The sequence below is a fragment of the Equus przewalskii genome, chromosome 3 (assembly GCF_037783145.1).
Source record: "Equus przewalskii isolate Varuska chromosome 3, EquPr2, whole genome shotgun sequence".
Lineage (NCBI taxonomy): Eukaryota > Metazoa > Chordata > Mammalia > Perissodactyla > Equidae > Equus > Equus przewalskii.
In genome coordinates, this window is record NC_091833.1 from 76,777,646 (window position 1) to 76,796,147 (window position 18,502).

General features: G+C 38.2%; 1 protein-coding gene across 2 annotated transcripts; it reads right to left on the reverse strand.

Annotated features, from left to right (window-relative positions):
• Nucleotides 1-324: 324 nt before the first annotated feature.
• EXOC1L (exocyst complex component 1 like) lies at nt 325-17,794 on the reverse strand. Of its 2 annotated transcripts, none has more exons than XM_070614861.1 (3): nt 17,418-17,794; nt 7,766-7,896; nt 325-1,731 (listed from the first exon to the last, which is right to left on the reverse strand). In XM_070614861.1, exons 1-3 carry the CDS (start codon nt 17,536-17,538, stop codon nt 1,465-1,467), a joined length of 519 nt encoding a protein of 172 aa, XP_070470962.1. In that variant the 5' UTR covers nt 17,539-17,794; the 3' UTR covers nt 325-1,464. The 2 variants fall into 2 exon arrangements, with proteins under 2 accessions (XP_070470962.1, XP_008539367.1); XM_008541145.2 differs by having other exon boundaries at nt 1,324-1,731; nt 17,438-17,577.
• Between the last annotated feature and the right edge of the window lie 708 nt (nt 17,795-18,502).

Consider the following 18,502-nt stretch of genomic DNA (forward strand, 5'->3'; position numbering starts at 1 on the left):
TCCTGTGAATAATGCTGCGATAAACATTGGTGTACAAACATCTATTCAAGTCCTTGCTTTTAGTTCCTTTGGGTATATACCTAGGAGTGGAATTGCTGGGTCATTTGGTAAATCTGTGTTTAGGTTTTTGAGGAAATGCCAAACTGTTTTCCACAGTGGCTGTACCATTTTACATTCCCACAAGCAATGTATCAGGGTTCCAATTTCTCTACATCTTTACCAACACTTCTTTTTTTTTTTACATAGCCATCCTAGTAGGTATGAAGTGGTACCTCACTGTGGTTTTCATTTGCATTTACCTAGTGACTAATGATGTAGAGTATCTTTTCTTATGCTTATTGTATACCTTCTTTGGAGAAATGTCTATTCAAATCTGCTGTCCATTTTTTAATTGGGTTGTTTGTCTTTTTGTTACTGAGTTGTAGGAGTTCTTTATATATTTTGAGCATTAAATCCTTACCAAATATTGATTTTAAAATATTTTCTCCCATTCTGTAGGTTTGTTTTTCACTTTTTAGATAATGTCCTTTGATGCAAAAGTAATTTTGATGGAGTCTAATTTATTTATTTTTCTTTTGTTGCTCATGCTTTTGATGTCATAAGAATTCATTGCCAAATCCAAGGTCCTGAAGATTTGCCCCTATGTTTTCTTCTAGGAGTTTATGGTTTCAGATCTTATGTTCAAGTCTTAAATCATTTGATGTTGATTTTAATATATGGTGTAAGATAGAGGTCCAGTTTCATTCTTTTACATGTGAATATCCAGTTGTCCAAGCACCATTTGTTGAAGAGATTTTTCTTTCTTCCTTTGAATAAACTTGGCACCCTTAAAATTCAGTTGACCATAGATGTATGAGTTTATTTCTGAACTCTCAGTTCTATTCCATTGGTCTATATGTCTATTCTTATGCCAGTACTACACTGTTTTGATTATTATAGCTTTGTAGTAAGTTTCAAAATCGGGAGATATGAGTCCTCCAACTTTATACTTCTTCTTCAAGTTTGTTTGGCTATTTGGGGCTCCTTGAAATTCCATATGAATTTGAGGATTGACTTTTCCATTTCTGCAAAAAAAAAGCCATAGGAATTTTGACAGGGATTGCACTGAATCTGTAGATTGCTTTGCGTATATTGACATCATTACGTTATTGTCTTCCTATCCACGAAAACAGGATGTCTTTCCATTTAGTTAGTTCTTTCAAGATACTTCTTGATACTCTTTAGTAGAATACTAATTTAGGAAAAGCCATTCAACTCCTTACAAAGTAATCAAGGAACACATCGGTAAAAGTCCCAAATGTTGAATGATTGCATTAAAACACATTTCACTGCAATTCACAAAGCATCCCTTTATTTTCATATAAATGGTAGTCACTCATGAAGGGGGAAAAATGTCATGATTATCAATATTTGCCTAGAGAACCATTTTCATAGAACACTGATGAAAGAACATAGTATACCCCTTCAGAGTGGCAGGGGACACAGGGACAAGCACACTAGATTGAAAGCATAAAAGCATATTCTCATAAGAACCAAGCAATCCTTGTTGTTGGAGGACCAAATGGAATCATCATTAATGTAAGTAGAATCAAAGTTCACGATCTGTAAGTCCTTCTTAAGATACGCATGATTCAGCTTATTTACAGTTCGAGCAAAGGCATATTTAGAAGCACAACTATATGCTTCCAAACTGTACACTTTCTTGAAGTGCAGATCAAAAAACGGATTGTCCTAGAAGAGAAAGAGAGACATGATTTTGTTTGTAGCCAGGAAAGTAGCTAGATTTCCTGGATTCTCTTATTCTCTGGCGTGTGCTTATTGATTGTAAAGTATCAGTATCAAACATACTTCTGAAATCTACAAATGAGCTTTCCAAAGCTACCTGCTTCAAACATATTGCTTCTAAAAAGAACAACAAGAAAGATTATTTTTGAAGCATCTGTGATTTTTCAGTTGTGCAAATAACATGTCTCAGAATGTGCAGTTATCAAGTCTTCCCAGGGTAGCAAATTTGAGAGGATGGGTAGTGGTGGAAGAAGAGAATAAACTCACAGACTTCTGGAGGGAAGAAAAGGTTTCTTCCTTTCTCTACTAGAAGGTTGGTCCCTTGCGCTATTCCAACGGTAGAAGGGGGAAATCCTTGCTGACTTTGATGTTATTAGCAAGGATAATTAAATCATTTAGCTGAAACAGACAAATTACTAAAGACTACCTCTTTTTGGATTGTTCTAGGCTCTTGCTATACTCCTAGTGGAGATGTTTCGAGAAAAAGTGGACATCAAACCTGATCTAGGCCCTACATGTTAAAATAATAATAATTATTACTCTTACTAATAGCAATAACAACAATGCCTTGCATTTATAAAGTGCTTTTCAGTTTACAAAATGCTTTCACGTTCATTATCTGCCTAACTCCTAACTCTCCTTGAGGGCAGAGGTTTTGAATTATTTATCTTTGTGTTCCTAGTGCTTATCCACAGCAGCTACTAAGTTCTCAACAAATGTGTGTTGAACTGATCTGAAGTCGTCCTATAAAAAGAGAAGCAGAGGTAAACATTGCTCTAAATGGCAAGGAGGCAGAGAGAGACCAAACCAAACCAGGGTGTTAATTTGTTACCATGTAGTGTGTAAACGTTATATAAAAACAACTTATGTATTTGCCAATTTCTTTTTTAAATAGGAAAATTCTTGCAGGAGGCAGGTAAAAGAACACAGGTTTTGAAGTTGAAAACCATTTTGAATCTCTAATGTAACCACGGGCAAAGTACTGATCTGATCTGACCCTCACTTTTCTTCTTATTTTAGATACAGTTGCTATGAAGTTTACATGAGATTAATCACATAGACTGCCTAGTATGGAGCTTAATAAATAACTTCCTTTCCCAAGTCTGCCCCCAAGCATCGTGATACCCGTGTTAAGACCACCTTGCTTTACACCATTAAAATTTTTAAAAAACAAAACAATGCTTTTAGAAAAGAATGTACAAGGGTGATGGGATTTCCAGTGCGGTGCTCCCCCAGTCACACCTCACAAATTTTTTCCTAGCTCTCGTAGCATCTTGAAAGACACTTCTGCAGAGAATCTCAATAAAAAGAAATCACACCCATCGCATCATCAGATTTAACCATGCGCCTTACGTAGTTTCCTTACTGAGACATTTGCTCCTTATCCTGCAGAAAATATCCTTCATGCTTTTGAGATACTTGGAGAGGATTATTTTTTTCCTTTAGCCTAATAATTGAAGCCTGAGCATGCTTGTACATAGACTACAAGTTCCACCCACCCTCATTCCTTCTCTTCCTCCCTCCCTTCCTTCCTTCCTCTCCTCTTTTCTCTCTCTTTCTTTCTGTCAAAAGAATCCTAGAACTAAAAACGGATCTCACAGGTCATTCAGGATTCTCTTATTTATAGCTGGGAAAATAGTTTCCAGAGAGGTGAAGCCCAGGTCATACAGGTAGTTATTGGCAGAGCCAGGGCAAGAACCAAGATCTCAATCAGCCCAACCCCGTTTTTCGCTACATCATCCTCTCTCCTGTTGCACCACGTCAGTCTCCAAATACCCAGTCATTTTGATTTTGACTTTATAAATTGACTTCGATTTCAATTCCACTCCATTTTAAAGTTGACAATTTTCTGGCTCGACACTACTCTATTTAAAACTGTATCATGGCTATTGAGAAAAATATAATAAATGCTGACTCCCGAGGATTAATTCCAAGAGAGAGAAGAAGTGGAAATTCCCAGAACAACTGGGATATTTTTACTTCAACCATAGAAAAGAATCTTTAAAAGAATTACACTTTGGATATTATAGTTTTTCTTCTGGCCTTTTAATGTTTCAGGACCTAAAGTGATGAGAAAAATAGAAATACTCAACTTCTCTTTTGTATCCACATCACTATCGAAGATAATGATCTTCATCTGGGAAAGGGAAGAATCAATAGTGGGATGAAATTAAAGGCCAAAAAGGTGAGGAGGAAATAGAGCACAGCAATCTGCTTCCAAGGAATTTAAGTTGACAGCTTGATAAATACATCCCCAGGCACTGACCAAACTTGTAGAAAATAATTATGACATCAGTAACATTTGAGAACTTGAGAAAAAAATAACAAAAGTGGGCAAAAGAAAAAAGAGATGAGGATGATTAATTCCTGAAACTATAGATTAGTGAATTTGATATTGATTTCTGATAAAATTCAATGTAATATAGAAATTTTGCTAAGTATATAAAACTATAAAGAAAATAATAATTAAAAAATTTGCAATCCTATTACACAGAGATTATTGCTAAAGTACTGGCTTGTTTCGTATATACATACACACATACATATACGTATATATATATATATTTTTTTTTTGAGGAAGACTGGCCCTGAGCTAACATCCATGCCCATCTTCCTCTACTTTATATGCGGGATGCCTGCCACAGCATAACTTGACAAGCGATACCGTGTCCACATCTGGGATCTGAACCGGCGAACCCCAGGCCGCCAAAGATTGTGTGACCTTAACCGCTGTACCATCAGGCCAGCCACTACCTGTATGTGTTTTTTGTATTAAAATGCAAGGCTCAGGGGCTGCCCCGTGGCCGAGTGGTTAAGTTCGCGTGCTCTGCTTTGGCGGCCCAGGGTTTTGCTGGTTTAGATCCTGGGCGTGGACATGGCACCACTCATCAGGCCATGCTGAGGTGGGATCCCACACAGCACAACCAGAGGCATTTGCAACTAGGATATACAACCATATACTGGGGGGCTTTGGGGAGAAGAAAAAAAAAGGTTCAGACTTCAGTTTTCAATGATACGATAGACTAAATATGCAAAATTGAGATAATAATTATAGAAAAGTTTTGTATTTGACTGACATTTAAAAAACTTACTAAATGGTAAACAATTGTGTTCTGAGGTATTCTTTTGGAAATATGATTTTTAATGGCTGTGTAATATTCCAGCATATTGATATGCAATAATATATTTAATTATTTCCTAAGTTTTGAACATTTAGGCAGAATGTATTGTCAGGAAAATGCTATGTGAGGACACAGGAAAGAAAGCAATGAAATCCAGCATGCTTTTGTAACCACGGGCACTCTAGGACCAGTTCAAACTAACTTCATCTTATCAACAGAAGGTTTTGAGGGGCAAGCCAAAAAAGTTGCAAAGTCACATAGCCAGAGCATGCACAGAGGACAAAATCTTGACCTGAAATGACCCCAGAACCAAGATTGTCTCTAGCACAGAACCAAAGGACACGACTGGAACTTGAAAGTTGGACTCTTATCAGAAGTGAGGGGCCCATTGTCTAGGAAGCCATGGTATTAAACCCCTTCCACACTTACCATAAATGTTTAGAACCTTACCGTAAACGCTGAAGCCCTCCAGTCAAAGCCTGTCCTGCCGGTGTTTCGGGGTTCTCCCTAACCTCTTAAATTTTGCCCCAAATCCTGAAGTGGGGACACAGATCTGAGAAGTTATGCCTCCTGTCTCCTTGCAGATCAATCTCACCATAAAGCCTTTTGTTTTCTCAAAAGCTCATGCCATAATGATTGGCTTTTTATGTGCATCGGGTGGGAGAACCCCATTTTTGGCTGGTAACACTTTCACCAAGAAGTCATGCCAAATACCCACATATTTAAAATAGGATTCCTAGACGATAAATCAAGATAACAGCAGGCAGCATATATTGATTTCAGTAAAGATCTTAAGGGCAAAATTTAGGTATGAAGACTAGGTAATTAAGTAAGTAAGGCCTAGCAGGGTCTGGCATAACATAAATTCTCAATAAATGAATGAGTGAATGAATGAGTGTATGCATATGTTGAGATGTTCAACAACCGGTCCAAAGAGGGTAAATTAATACCTTTCTGGGTAAAATCTAGCTCCACCACAAAATAGCTCTGTGAGCTTGGGCAAACCAATTAATCTCTTTAGGTCTCATTTTCTTCATCTGTAAATCAAGAGTAATAATAAAATCGAATTCATGGGGTTTTGTGATGACTATGTGAAATTATACATGGAGAAAGCTTTCAGTGGCTCCTGGCACCTGGTAAGGGTTTACTAAGAGTGAGATGGTAGCTGGCTGTGGTACTCCTGGAAGGACTAATGCTAACCTATCAGTTACCTAGAGGTATGCACTTAGCCCTGCCTGCTTCATCATGTTTATGGTTGACTTGAATGAAGTCCTAAATGTTGTGCTCATTAAATCTGCATCATACCAAAATGAATATTAAAAAATCAAAATATTGGAAGATTTGATAGGTGGAAACCATAGGCCAGACTGAGACTATGGCATTTAGTAGGATTAAGAATAAGGGAACTTAAATTCTAATTCATCCAACAATACACAAATATTTATTGAGCGCCTTATATGTATCAGGCAGAAGGCTATGATAAAAGATGAAAAGTCACGGTCCCAGTTTTTCAGGGGTTTTCCATCCAGAGGGGAGATAGAGTGGGCCAATAATCACAGTTTTCAGGACTATGGCTACAACACATTTACATCCACAATGCAATGAGGGTAGAGGGGTAAGGAGACATGAGTAGAGCCCCAGGGGGAATCCAGGAATGGGGGGGAAGATGGAGGTGATTGAGCATTCTAAGCTGCAGGAGTCCGTAGTTAACTACTATGGATGTATAAAGTTTAAGGGGGAATGAACAGAGATAAAAGAGCCAGATAATCGAGGGCCTTTATTTAGATTTCATTCTATGTAAGTAGAGGGTATGGTAGACCATGTTAAATACAAATTCATGCACAAAAGACCTGAGATTTCAGTTAAATGTTTAACAGAGAAGGAATCCAGATCAAAGGAAATGCAAACTAGTCACACTAATTCTAAAGAATTGTATTTAATTCTGGAAAAACTGAAGCATCCCAGAGGAGGAAAAACAATGTAGTCAAGGGTGTGGAAGCAAGGTCATGGGAAAAAATAACAATGGTGCTACTTCTTAGTGTTTGTATTGTCCTGTCATATTATCTTATTTGATCTGCATATGAAAGTTATTTAAAGAATGAAATGGGTACATTTAACCTAGAAAAGAGAAAACTTGAAGGAACATTATAATCATCTTCAAATGTTGGAAGGGCTGTTATGTAAAAGGAGGATTGGATCTGTTCTGGTTCGCTCCAAATGTCAAAACTAGAACTGTTGGGTGGATGTTATAGTGAAGCAGATTTTGGTTAAACGTAAGTAGGGAATTTAAAAATAAAGTATGGCAATTCAGAAATGGAATGGACTTCCTCATGTGGAAATGAGTTCTCCATCAGTAGAAGAGTTCAAGGAGAGACTGGGAAAACCACTTATCAAGTGGTCATTGGCGTATACACCCTTCCCCGCCTTTTAACTCTAAGGCTGTAGGATTTCCAAGAGTTATTGATCCTTCTGGAGGATCAAGTGGCTAACTGACACTAAAATCTGAAGAAGATGAGGGAAGGGATCCCCAAAACTCACAGAGGTAATCAGGGTGGGGAGAGAGTGGTGGTGGAAGCATCATATATTTAAAGTTTCAGGATTGACTGGGAGATTGTGTTTAACCTGTTAAGAAGCTCCTGGGAAAGATGCTTTTAAATTTAATAGACAAAATTCAAATTTAAACTCATAAAAAAAGAACAAAAAAACCAGTAGATCATCCCAGTAGATTAAACCATACCACTTGAGAACAATCTAGCATCTTAACACAGTACATGCCAAGAATACACGAAGTAGGATATTGAACATAAAGATCTCCAGCATATTGATCCCACGTCTCCCTTACAAAACATAACACTTACAGTGTCTGCTTCTTTTCCATCAATCATCTGCAGATCGTTCAAAGACCACTTTTTTGTTACTTCATATTTTTCATCTAAACCTATTCTGTAGTGTTTCACCATAATTATTTGTACTTCTTCGTTTTTGGTCACTGTAAGACAGAAAAACACTTAGTTTACGTAAACTCTTAGAAGATAATAAATTATTCAAGTCATACTTTTCAGTATTTATGTATCTCCTTTTCATATAATGAGCTTGAACCTACATTATATCTGCACCCCAGTTCTGAACCCCAATGTATCTGAAGCTTCATGAGGATGCTTCCAAATTTACTCAACGTGTTAACTTTATTTTTGCTACACTTGTGGTTATGTATTGCCACAGTAATGTCTGTCAGATAGAACACTGAGCTATGTGCTTTCAGCTACGAGCTTTGTGGTGGAGAATGGGGTTCAACTCGGGGCAGGAAATAAGAGGCTTAGTGTTAGCATGCAGCCAGTGCCAAAGTGTTTACCAGAACAAGTTGGAATTTTAATTTATGACAGTATAAGAAAGTGAGGTCAGGAAAGTAAACAGTTCTGCTCACACAGCAGCAACACAGTGTTGAAGAGTGACCGTGCAAATGCTACTGTGTATGCTTTCTTTTCAAGCCACTGTGAGATGTGTGAGAGAGAAGTGCTTTCATTGCAGTTACTATTAACCTGTTTGGTATTGTTTGAAATTTTTAATCCTTTCTAGTGTGTCTCCAAAATTCTAGTATTCAAAGTGTGCCACTGAGACAAAAAGTTTCAGTGCTCTATTTAGAATGGTGTGGGAAAGTGTAGGGGACTGGAATTGGCCACCCCAAGATATGTCTCTTTGGCATGAGGATTATTTTGGGTTGGTTACTTTTGAAAACTGCAGACAGGAAAGAGACTCTGAAAAAGCAGAATTTACTTACTCTTTGTTAAGAGACACTTACATTGTAAAGGAAATCTCCGTCTGTAAAGGTGTCTTCCTTTCTGTACCAGGAAGGAGGGGGATGACCTTATCTCTAGAAACTCTTAATCAATGCCAAAGGCAAGGACTGAAATCTGCATCTTGTTTATTGTACTTGTCTGGTAATCTCCTGTAACTGACTCCCCCCACCCCCAACATCCTCCTTTGTCTTTAGCTGGAGATGATATTTAATGTAGTGGCTTTGGCCATTTTGGGGAGTTTCTCAGGTTGCCTGGGCCTCTCCCATGTATACATGTTATAAAGCTTTGTTTAATTTTCTCCTGTTATTCTGTCTCATGTGAATTTAGTTCATTCTCTGGCCAGAAGAACCCACAGTGGGTAGAGGAAATGTCTTCCTCCCCTACAAAAGTCATTGCTTATTTTATGTGAACAAAATGAAGGAAATAATTTCCTGGTCTTAAAATCACTCTTTGGTCTCACATGAACACATCCAAAGAATCAATATTTGATGTTAGAGCTCTGGAATTGAAAATTATCAATGAGTTAATAAAGAAATATTTACTGAGTATTTGCTATTTGCCTGATGGAACTATTATAGATGCCACAGGGGTACAAATATGAGAGAGGGTCCATGCCCTCTAGAAACTTATGGTTTTGTTGAGGAGACAAGACTAAAACACATGAGCCATATAAAATATATATTTTAAAGGTATATATGTATATTATAAAGAGGTGGCAGGTGCCGTTTGAATGTCAAACTTTTTTCAAGATGTATGATGTCACTTAGAGAGTTTCAAGCTGGTTCTGTTTTCTAAGAGTGAGGCTGGAATTTGTCTTTTGGGAAGACTCTCTTTTGATTCTGGAAAGTACCACTTTGGCATGCCCTCCTAATCAAGAAGATAGAAAGCAGTATATTACAATATAATCATACTGATAGACAAACAATGTGAAGCAGACTATAGGTTTAACAGGAGTGCTGAGAAGGGAGAGGACTGGAATAGTTAAGAAAGGAATTGTGGAGAAATAGAATTTGAGACGGGGCTTTAAAATTAGTCCGGTTTGGAAAGGCAGGTATGATACTGAAGGCATTTCTAGATGAAGGTCAGCCTGAGGGAATGGATGGACAATAGAAGCTGAACTTGACCACGCAGAGTGAAAGAAAGCACACTGCACAGGTTCATTAGTGTTAGGATATGGTGGGCAATAGGATTAACTAGGTTGAGAAGGTTGTGAAATGTTTTCAAAGAGTCCGGATTTGAAAAGTGACAGAAACCACGGTGGACTTGTAATGTCTGGATCCCCTCCTCTGGCGGGAGGGAGGGGCGGCTGGCCTGGACAGTGAGGACTACAGAATTGGAGCTAGTGAAGGGAGTAATTATCCTCTGAAGGTGCAGGTGCTACTGAAATTAAGGCAACCTGTTGAGCCTAAGGGTTGAAGATAGAGCTGAGTTCAGTCCCCTAGAGAAGGGAGTCTGAGCAAATCTAAGAAGAGGACACTGTGTCAAGTGTTCAGTGAAAGCTTATACAGTAATGTATTCACTAAGTCTCCTCTCTCCTTGAACAAGAGTCTAATAAAATGTCACCCCATTAAAGGGGTGTTTTTCTGGAAGCAGTGATGCACAGGAAACATTGAAGAAGAAAAGAAAGAGGAACTGGAGGACCCTGGAAGAGGCACTGAAGCTTAGATGGCTCTGGTGTTAGACATTCTGGCTTCAAATCATGACGCTACCTCTTACAGTGTGATCTAAGTAAATTGCGTAATCTCTAGAGAGATTAAACCTCAGTTTTCTCATGTTGTAAAGTGGATATCAGAGTGATACAAACTCACAAGGTGTAAAGATGAAAGTAGATAAAGTATATAAATGACTTTGGATAGTGCCCGGTTTATAGTAATAGTTAAAGTATTTCATTTTGTTTAAGAGGCTGTTGTAATCTAGGCATAGGATGTGGGCAATGGAAATAGAAGTGGCAAATCTAAGTAAGTTTCAAATGAGGCATTGACAACACTGTATGGAAATAATGCTGCACAGAAACCAAAGTAGGAAAGTATGGAGGGCGAGGTGGGTAGGTGGAATAATGAATTTAGTTTTTGACAACAGATGATGTGTCCACAAACTCTCTCAGAAGAGTTGGAGATGGACAGTTATAGTGAAGGAATGGAGATAGGACTTGGGATTTTTCTGGGTGGATACATTTCCAAGACTAGTTTTACAGGGAAAAGAGAGGATGAACGAGATGAGACAGGGTGGAGAAGAAAGAGGTGCCAGCAGAGAGGTCTGAGAAGGGACCATCAGAAAAGGGACAAGTTCAACAGTGCAATGCTATGGAAATCAAGGAGGATAGAAAATTGCAAAGATTTGGAGACAATCCTGCGAAGTCATTTCGTTGGGTAAAGCAGAGTTCAGTCCTGGCACTGAATCTGACTTGGGGATGATCATTGATTTCTTTCCTGAGGGCGGTTTCTCTAGAATGGTGAGGGCAGAAGGCAGCTTGCAGAGGACTCCTTCATGCCGTAAGTGCATGCTGTGCCAGTTCTTGGGTTAGGTAGGATTAAAAAAAAGAAATAGGAAGAGAGGCTGTGATTTAGATGACGTATTCCAAGAGTCTGGAAGAGGAGGGATTGCATATTTTGAGGACAGAGTGAGTGACGTGGGGCATGTCCTGAGGAAGAGCTAGAGCAGATCTTAACCTGGGGTCAGTAAACCGGCTCAGTCTGCGAGCCTCCTGATGCTGTATGAAAAGTTTCTGTCCATGTATACTTCTCCAGCCTAAAAACAGGTCCATCTCCACCGGTCTAGATGTTAGCTCTGGGAAGAGGAAAGGATTAGACGAGAAGCCATTAGGCTGGTGTGCTGAAGTGGAGGCACAGTTGATTCTCATACTTACCATGGACAAGATTTTGGGGGCAGCTCTTTCCACTAGGAGAATGTTGTGTTGGCTCAGACAAAGGCTCTACCTTAGAGGACAATATTCTTGTTCTGGTTAGCTGTCTCACTAGCTGCTTAGGGGGTGGGAGAGGATGGAGATGGGGAGATATGGAGATATAACTGGATACTGTAGGAAAATGTAATTTGAACCAAATTCCACTGCCACACTTACATGTTGTGATAACCAGCTAATTGACTGTAGGCCCACTAGTTCATTAATTCAATAAATATTTGAGTGCCCCTTTTGCACAAAGCCCTGTGCTAGGCATTGAAAAAATGAATTCCCGTAAGGCCCCATTCCTGCTGTCACTGAGATTACAGGGAGAGGGGGCTTCAGAAAGAAAAGATGTGATCACAGCACTGTGAATGAGGCAGGATAAGGTAAATAGGAACATGGATTGGGGAACATCTTCCCCTGACTGAGCGTCAGAGAGAGCTTCCTGAAGAAGGTCACTGAGTTGTAGAGAGCAGGGGGAGTTAGCAGAATGAAGAAAGGAGTAAAGGGAGTTCTGGATCAGCATGTGTACAAAAGCATGAAATACTTGACACTTCTGAGTCATTACAAGTATTTGGTGTTGTTGACATGAAGTGTGAGGTAGGAAGCAGGTTAGGCAAGAGCTAGTTCCTGAAGGGTCTAGAATGCAAGGCTAAGGAATTCAAATGTTATCCTGAAAGCTATGTAGGGGAGGGGGGTTGGGAGGGAGGATTGTCACTGAAGGATTTCAAGTGAATAGACAGGCTGAGCTTTAATTTTCAGAAAGTTTTCTTGAGTTATTCCATAAACAATGGGTTGGGGTTGGTGTGGGGCAGGGTGGATGGGGAAGGAGTTGGTTAGAAGGTAAGATCTACCAGTTATCAAGTTTTCTTGCGTTGGTGGTCACTGTCCCACTAACACTAAACTAAGAAAATAAAAAACCATGCTTTAAAAGTTAATTCTTTGAGACAATGACACAGAGACAGTACAGCCTCCTTAATTTGGCCAAATAGCGTCCTCTGGAGCCAAGGAGGCTCCAAGAATTGTCCTTAGCCAAGAGCCAAAGAAGTCAGGCTGGAGTGGGCCCAATCCCTGATTTCCATGCTTGAGCTCTGCTGCCAGCTGAAATTAAATGGCCATATCCACATTAGGGCAGTGGCAAAGTGGAAACATCACACTGTCTTAAAACAGAAATGTGTTTATAGAGTGAAAAGGTTAGAGAATTGGTTTCAGAAACTTCAGAGGTGTCGTTACGTAATTATTGTTTAGTGATATCTGTAGACCCGGGGAATTTCAGAATGAACCTGCTCCAGTTTTAATATTTTAGTTAGCATTCTCAGAATTACAATCTTAACTTCATGCCAGCCTTTTATTTGCACTTTTAATTTCAAAATAAACACTGTCATTAAGAACTGCCTCTATAAACATGGTAATATAGTCACTATTATTCATGAGGCTAAATGGAAAGAAGATCGGCCAATTGAACCAATGTAATTTGGCAGAATAGAGGAAAAACAGTAGCTCACCAGTAAGCTGCATAGAAATGCTTTAAATAAATAAATGACTGCTATTTTATGATTCTAGTGTTATATAATTGTTTTCATCATTGAAATTAAATGATAGGAAAAAATTACCATGAGATATCAAAGATAAGAAGCCTCATTGAGAATGTTACAATGTATGATGATGTCTTGGGGTTGTTGAGAATGCTATTATTGATTTCATCAAAAAAGTAATTTTCCAAGAATATTCTTCTAGAGATATTTTTATAAAATCAAATTTGGGGCTATACTGGGTACTACAGATTGAATGCTGTGTCCTCCCAAAATTCATATGTTGTAATTCTAACCCCCAAGATGACAGTATTAGGATGAGGGGCCTTTGGGAAATGATTAGGTCGTGAGGGCAAAGTACTCAGGAATGGGATCAGTGTTCTTATAAAAAAAACCCAGAAAAATAAAAAGAAAAGACCCCAAAGAGGTCCCTTGCCCCTTCTGCCATGGCAGGTTACAGGGAGAAGACGACTGTCTATGAAGAAGCAGGTCCTCACCAGACACCCAATCTGTGGGTGCCATGATCTTGGACTTCTCAGCCTCCAGAACTGTGTGTGCACAATAAATCTTTGTTGTTTAAAAGGGCTTCCAGTGTCTGGTATTTTGTTTCTTTTTCTTGTTACTTATTCTTATTTAACACTGTTATTGTTAGCATTCTTTTTGTAAATGATTTGACAAACTTGTTAGATTCTCTGGTTCACAGAGAAGTTCCATTCTGGCATCAAAATGTAATATGTATGGAGAATTTATCCATATTGTTTTTGTAATTCTGGCAAATGCCATTTATTTTCAAATTAATATCTATGAATGGAAATGTTTTTCTAAATATTTGTATTTAAAAATAATCTGTATCTGAAAATGTATACAATTTTTATTTATAAAATATATAATATATATAAATTCTTCATTATATATTAGTAAACATACATATATATGTTTTTGGTATATTTTATTTTTATTATAAATATTTATTACAATATATACTATTTGTGTACATATATTTCAGCATAAATTTTCACAGCAAATATATGTTTTTTGTATATTTAAAAATATAGCCCTACGTTTTATTTTATTTGGAATATAATTTATCATGTTTGTTTTTTCCTTGTTAGGATTTAACAGGACGGCACTATGTGCAGATGTAGGTGTTATTATTTCGATTTCAGAGGTGTCAATACTGAGGCCATAGAGGTCAATTATCTTGCCCCAAATCCCACAGCTGGCAGGTGGGCAGAGCAGAGCCAGGTGTCACACCCGTTTGTCTGATTCCAAGCATTCCAAAGTCCGTTCCACCATGCCCTGCTACTTCCCATTCGATTTTGGCTAATGGTTTACATGCTGTTTCAAGTCCTTCAGAATTTCTTTAATTCCTTTGCACTCTTATTATTTCGCAAGTGACTTATCGCTTTCTGGGGCCCACACATAATCGAGCTCCTCCCTCCTTCAGAAGATGCTGCTTTTAACTGCCAGTGATAATGATGTTCTAGGCTCGGGAAGCTAATCCCTGGGAGAAATGACCATGCAAACTCCGAGGTGGGAGGAGACAGAGGTGCCAGGAAATCCTCAGTGTAAATGCTAGCAAACTACAGAGAGATGGGCTTTCTGATAGCTGAGTTTTGACATCAACCAGGTAAAGAATCAACAGTAAATCCCAATGATCGCGTTGTGAGACCCCTGCAAAAGACACTCTGATCAGATAAATGGAAAGTCTGACTTATTTAAAGATGTCTTCTTTAATTTGAAAAATGCATAATGGAATTTGATTACTCTAGACTTGTGATTCTCGCAAATTAAGAACTGCTGGATTGTAGGATATGAAGAGGAAATCGTAATTATGCATCTCTCTTCTCCTTGAAGGTGGCCACATTCAAAATCTGGAGTTGCCTGCCTCCACAACTGTGATATGACCTGTTTGATTTTTATCAATGGACATTTTCTGAGTAAGGAAGTATGGCCAAAGATTTAGGACTATCAAGCATTACATTGACTTTATTTTAAATTACTGTTCTGTCTTGGGCTGGCCCCGTGGCCGAGTGGTTAAGTTCGCGCGCTCCGCTGCAGGCGGCCCAGTGTTTCGTTGGTTCGGGTCCTGGGCGCGGACATGGCACTGCTCATCAGACCACGCTGAGGCAGCGTCCCACATGCCACAACTAGAAGAACCCACAACGAAGAATATACAACTATGTACCGGGGGGCTTTGGGGAGAAAAAGGAAATAATAAAATCTTCAAAAAAAAAAAAAAAAAATTACTGTTCTGTCTAAATGTATCTGAAATGATTGTAAAGGAGTGTTACATTTGGGGAAAGTGCTCTCAAATTAATGAATATGATATAGAGGAGAGTTGTGAAAAATGAGCGAACTAATGTGACTTATAATGTTAACTTTTATCTGGAATATCACAATATTACCTTCTCTTCCTTATCTCTGAGAGGAATTTATTTTTTCCTTGCTTCTTACATGACAGAATCATTGAATTTTACTAATGAAAATGATCACCTACTTTACTTGGTCATTTTCTAGATGAGAAAATTGAACCTTGAAGAAACTAACTTCGTATATGTCACCAATGAATCTTAAAAGGATTCATGTCATTTATGAAAAAATATAGCAAGTGACCCCAGCCCACAGTGTTTTTCTCAGTATTCAAGGATGCCAGAAAAAAAAAAATCACATCCATTTACAAAAATTTTTTTCCATGCCAGATAGAACAAGCTTAGTGAATTATGTGGTGGGAGAGAGGCATTAAGATGTATTTGGTAAATTAGACATATACATTACTGTGATTATTTTGTTGTTTATAAGCTTTTCTTTCAAAATCCTTGTATACTAATGTTACATGATGAGTAATTAGCTTTATACAGTAGGATCACAACAGGTATACAATTATTAAATGTTAATGTTGAAGTAAGCTTCTTCTCTAATATATTAAGTCAAATATTTTAAGACATAGTGATTTGATGGTTAGAATATAATACAGTTTCTAAAATTATTTCATTTAACCTTTTCCCCATAATTTGATTTCTTTTTTTTTCCTGGACCAATTAAGTTTTTTACCTTGCTGATATGCCAAGCCCCCACGTTTTGTATTTATATAGCAAAATATGCCAGGTAAGGTATTAAATATTACTATTGTTATTATTAAGTAGATATTTCTGTGCTTATTAGGAGTTATAGAAGTTAAGGGATTCTTAGCACTTTCTTTAAAGATGTTCTACTTTCCTCATAATACTCCCTCTTGACAACTTTAGAAGTCTTTCTCAGCCAATTATCAGGAAGGGAATTATAACAAGTTGTGTTTTTGAAAATGCTGAGGTGTGAGGTGTGTGCCTTAAAAGGAAAAGTCCATAGGGAATTATAACAAGTTGTGTTTTTGAAAATGCTGAGGTGTGAGGTGTGTGCCTTAAAAGGAAAAGTCCATAATGAAGTTAGAATTTCTAAGCTCTTTGCTCCTAAGTCCCTGAAAAGTATTAAAAGGCATGGATTGGGAAAAACGGAATGCTGTATATTAAATTCAATAATGGCACAAGCATTTCTGTCTAAATTCAGCACAAAAACTACAAGTTAGGCAAATCATAACTGATGTGAAAGCCTATTCACACCTTTAGACAATTTTTGTGAATTTTAAAAACATGAGAGAAAATCTTTATTTTAGTTTAATAGTTGAGAGAACATCCCCTTATCCTTAAAATTCCATCTTTGTGAACTAATTTGTGCCGTTAAAGTAATATTTCTGTGAGCATACTGACTATAAGAGAATTTTTAAAAGATCATTTCTCTTTTCAAAATAAACCAGCAGAAGTCTAAGTAAGCCCTCGGAAGAACATCTAAGGTCTTTTTTCTTTCTTAGCATGAAAAGGAAGACTGGTTGGAAATAGAGCTGTACAACTCAGTTCTCCAACGTATTTAAAAATATACAGAAAGCTCTCTGCTGAATTTTTTAAAATGAGCTTTTACACAATAAAATTGCATGCCATGCAAGTGAATTAAATAAAAGATTGGAGACAAAATAATCAAATCAGGAAAAGTACATACCCAGTTTCATTTCTGAACAATTAACCAAAATATTCTTGTACAATATTTTTTCCTGTCTTCCATTTTAGCACTTAAAAAAAAAATTCTGTAGACTCCAAATTCTTAAACTTAGCATAGTTAAGTTCTGTTGCAAGAGGACACACGTGCTGTTACCGTATAGGAAAATAAAGGCAAAAAATATCCCCCTATCACGCAAGCATCTTAGGGTTATTTACATTTTGAAATGACAACAGAAAGAACAGATTACCTGACACACAGAGATAATACCTGTCCTGGACTGAGAACTCAATTTCAATAAACTCGTACAGATTCTGCGAGAGTGGCTTAAACAGTTTCTTCTCCAAGTCCTCCTTCACCAATGATGACATTTCCTCCAGTTCCACTTGGCCTGATACCTTGGCTCAGCTCACCCTTTCTCTCCTTGTGCTCTCTAGATCTCTTGTTTTGGTTTGCAGCTCCTTGGTGAGTCCTGCCCACCTCCCAGCCCTTACTCTCTTAACTTCTCGTTCCTAGCCAGACCCAGGCTCCCAGAGAGCACTCAGCGCCGTCAGACCCCTCACTGCGGTATCTGCCCTGTGGCAGCAGCAGCAGCAGCAGCAGCAGCCAAAACACAGCAGCAGCACTAGCCCCACCGTCAGTCTTCAGCATCTAGGCTCAAGGAGGCTGCTCTCTGGAGCTCTCCTGTGGTTTGTTGATGGGGAACATATTTATGAACACCAGCAGAGACTTGTGGAGTCCCCTGGTTATTCTAGTCTGGTAGCCTTTCCCCTTTCACATCACTCTGCAGAGGAAGACCACTGCTTCAGCTTGATTCCATTATATAAATCAGCTGTCTGGCTCTATTGATTGGGATCATCTTCCATTAAGAACTTTGCTATCATCGGCAAGAGGAAAAGCATCAGTGCTTGCTCCTGACACTTCCAACAAGTGTCTTTCTCTCCTTTCTTGCCTCTCCCGCAATTCATTCAAACCTTTGCTTCCATGAGAGTCAGCACCAACTCTTGGGTCCAAACTATTTTTAAATGAGCTCCTCCATTTTATTCCTCCATCACAAAGAAAGATTTACTAGGCCCCACTGGGGTAAAGCATTATATTTGTTTCTTGGGAAGGCGAATTTCCTATCGTCAAGGAGCTTATAATCTAATAAAGATGAGCACACCAAATAATTATCATAAATGTTTAAAAGTGATAAATGGCACAAAAGGGAAGGGAATATAGAAAAGATATTTGTACTGGAAAGTGTCACAGAAAGTGCTATGGGAGAAGATCCGGAGCTTGAAGAATGAGAGAAAAGTATTGAGGTGGGGGAGGAGGAGCATATTCCATGGAAGG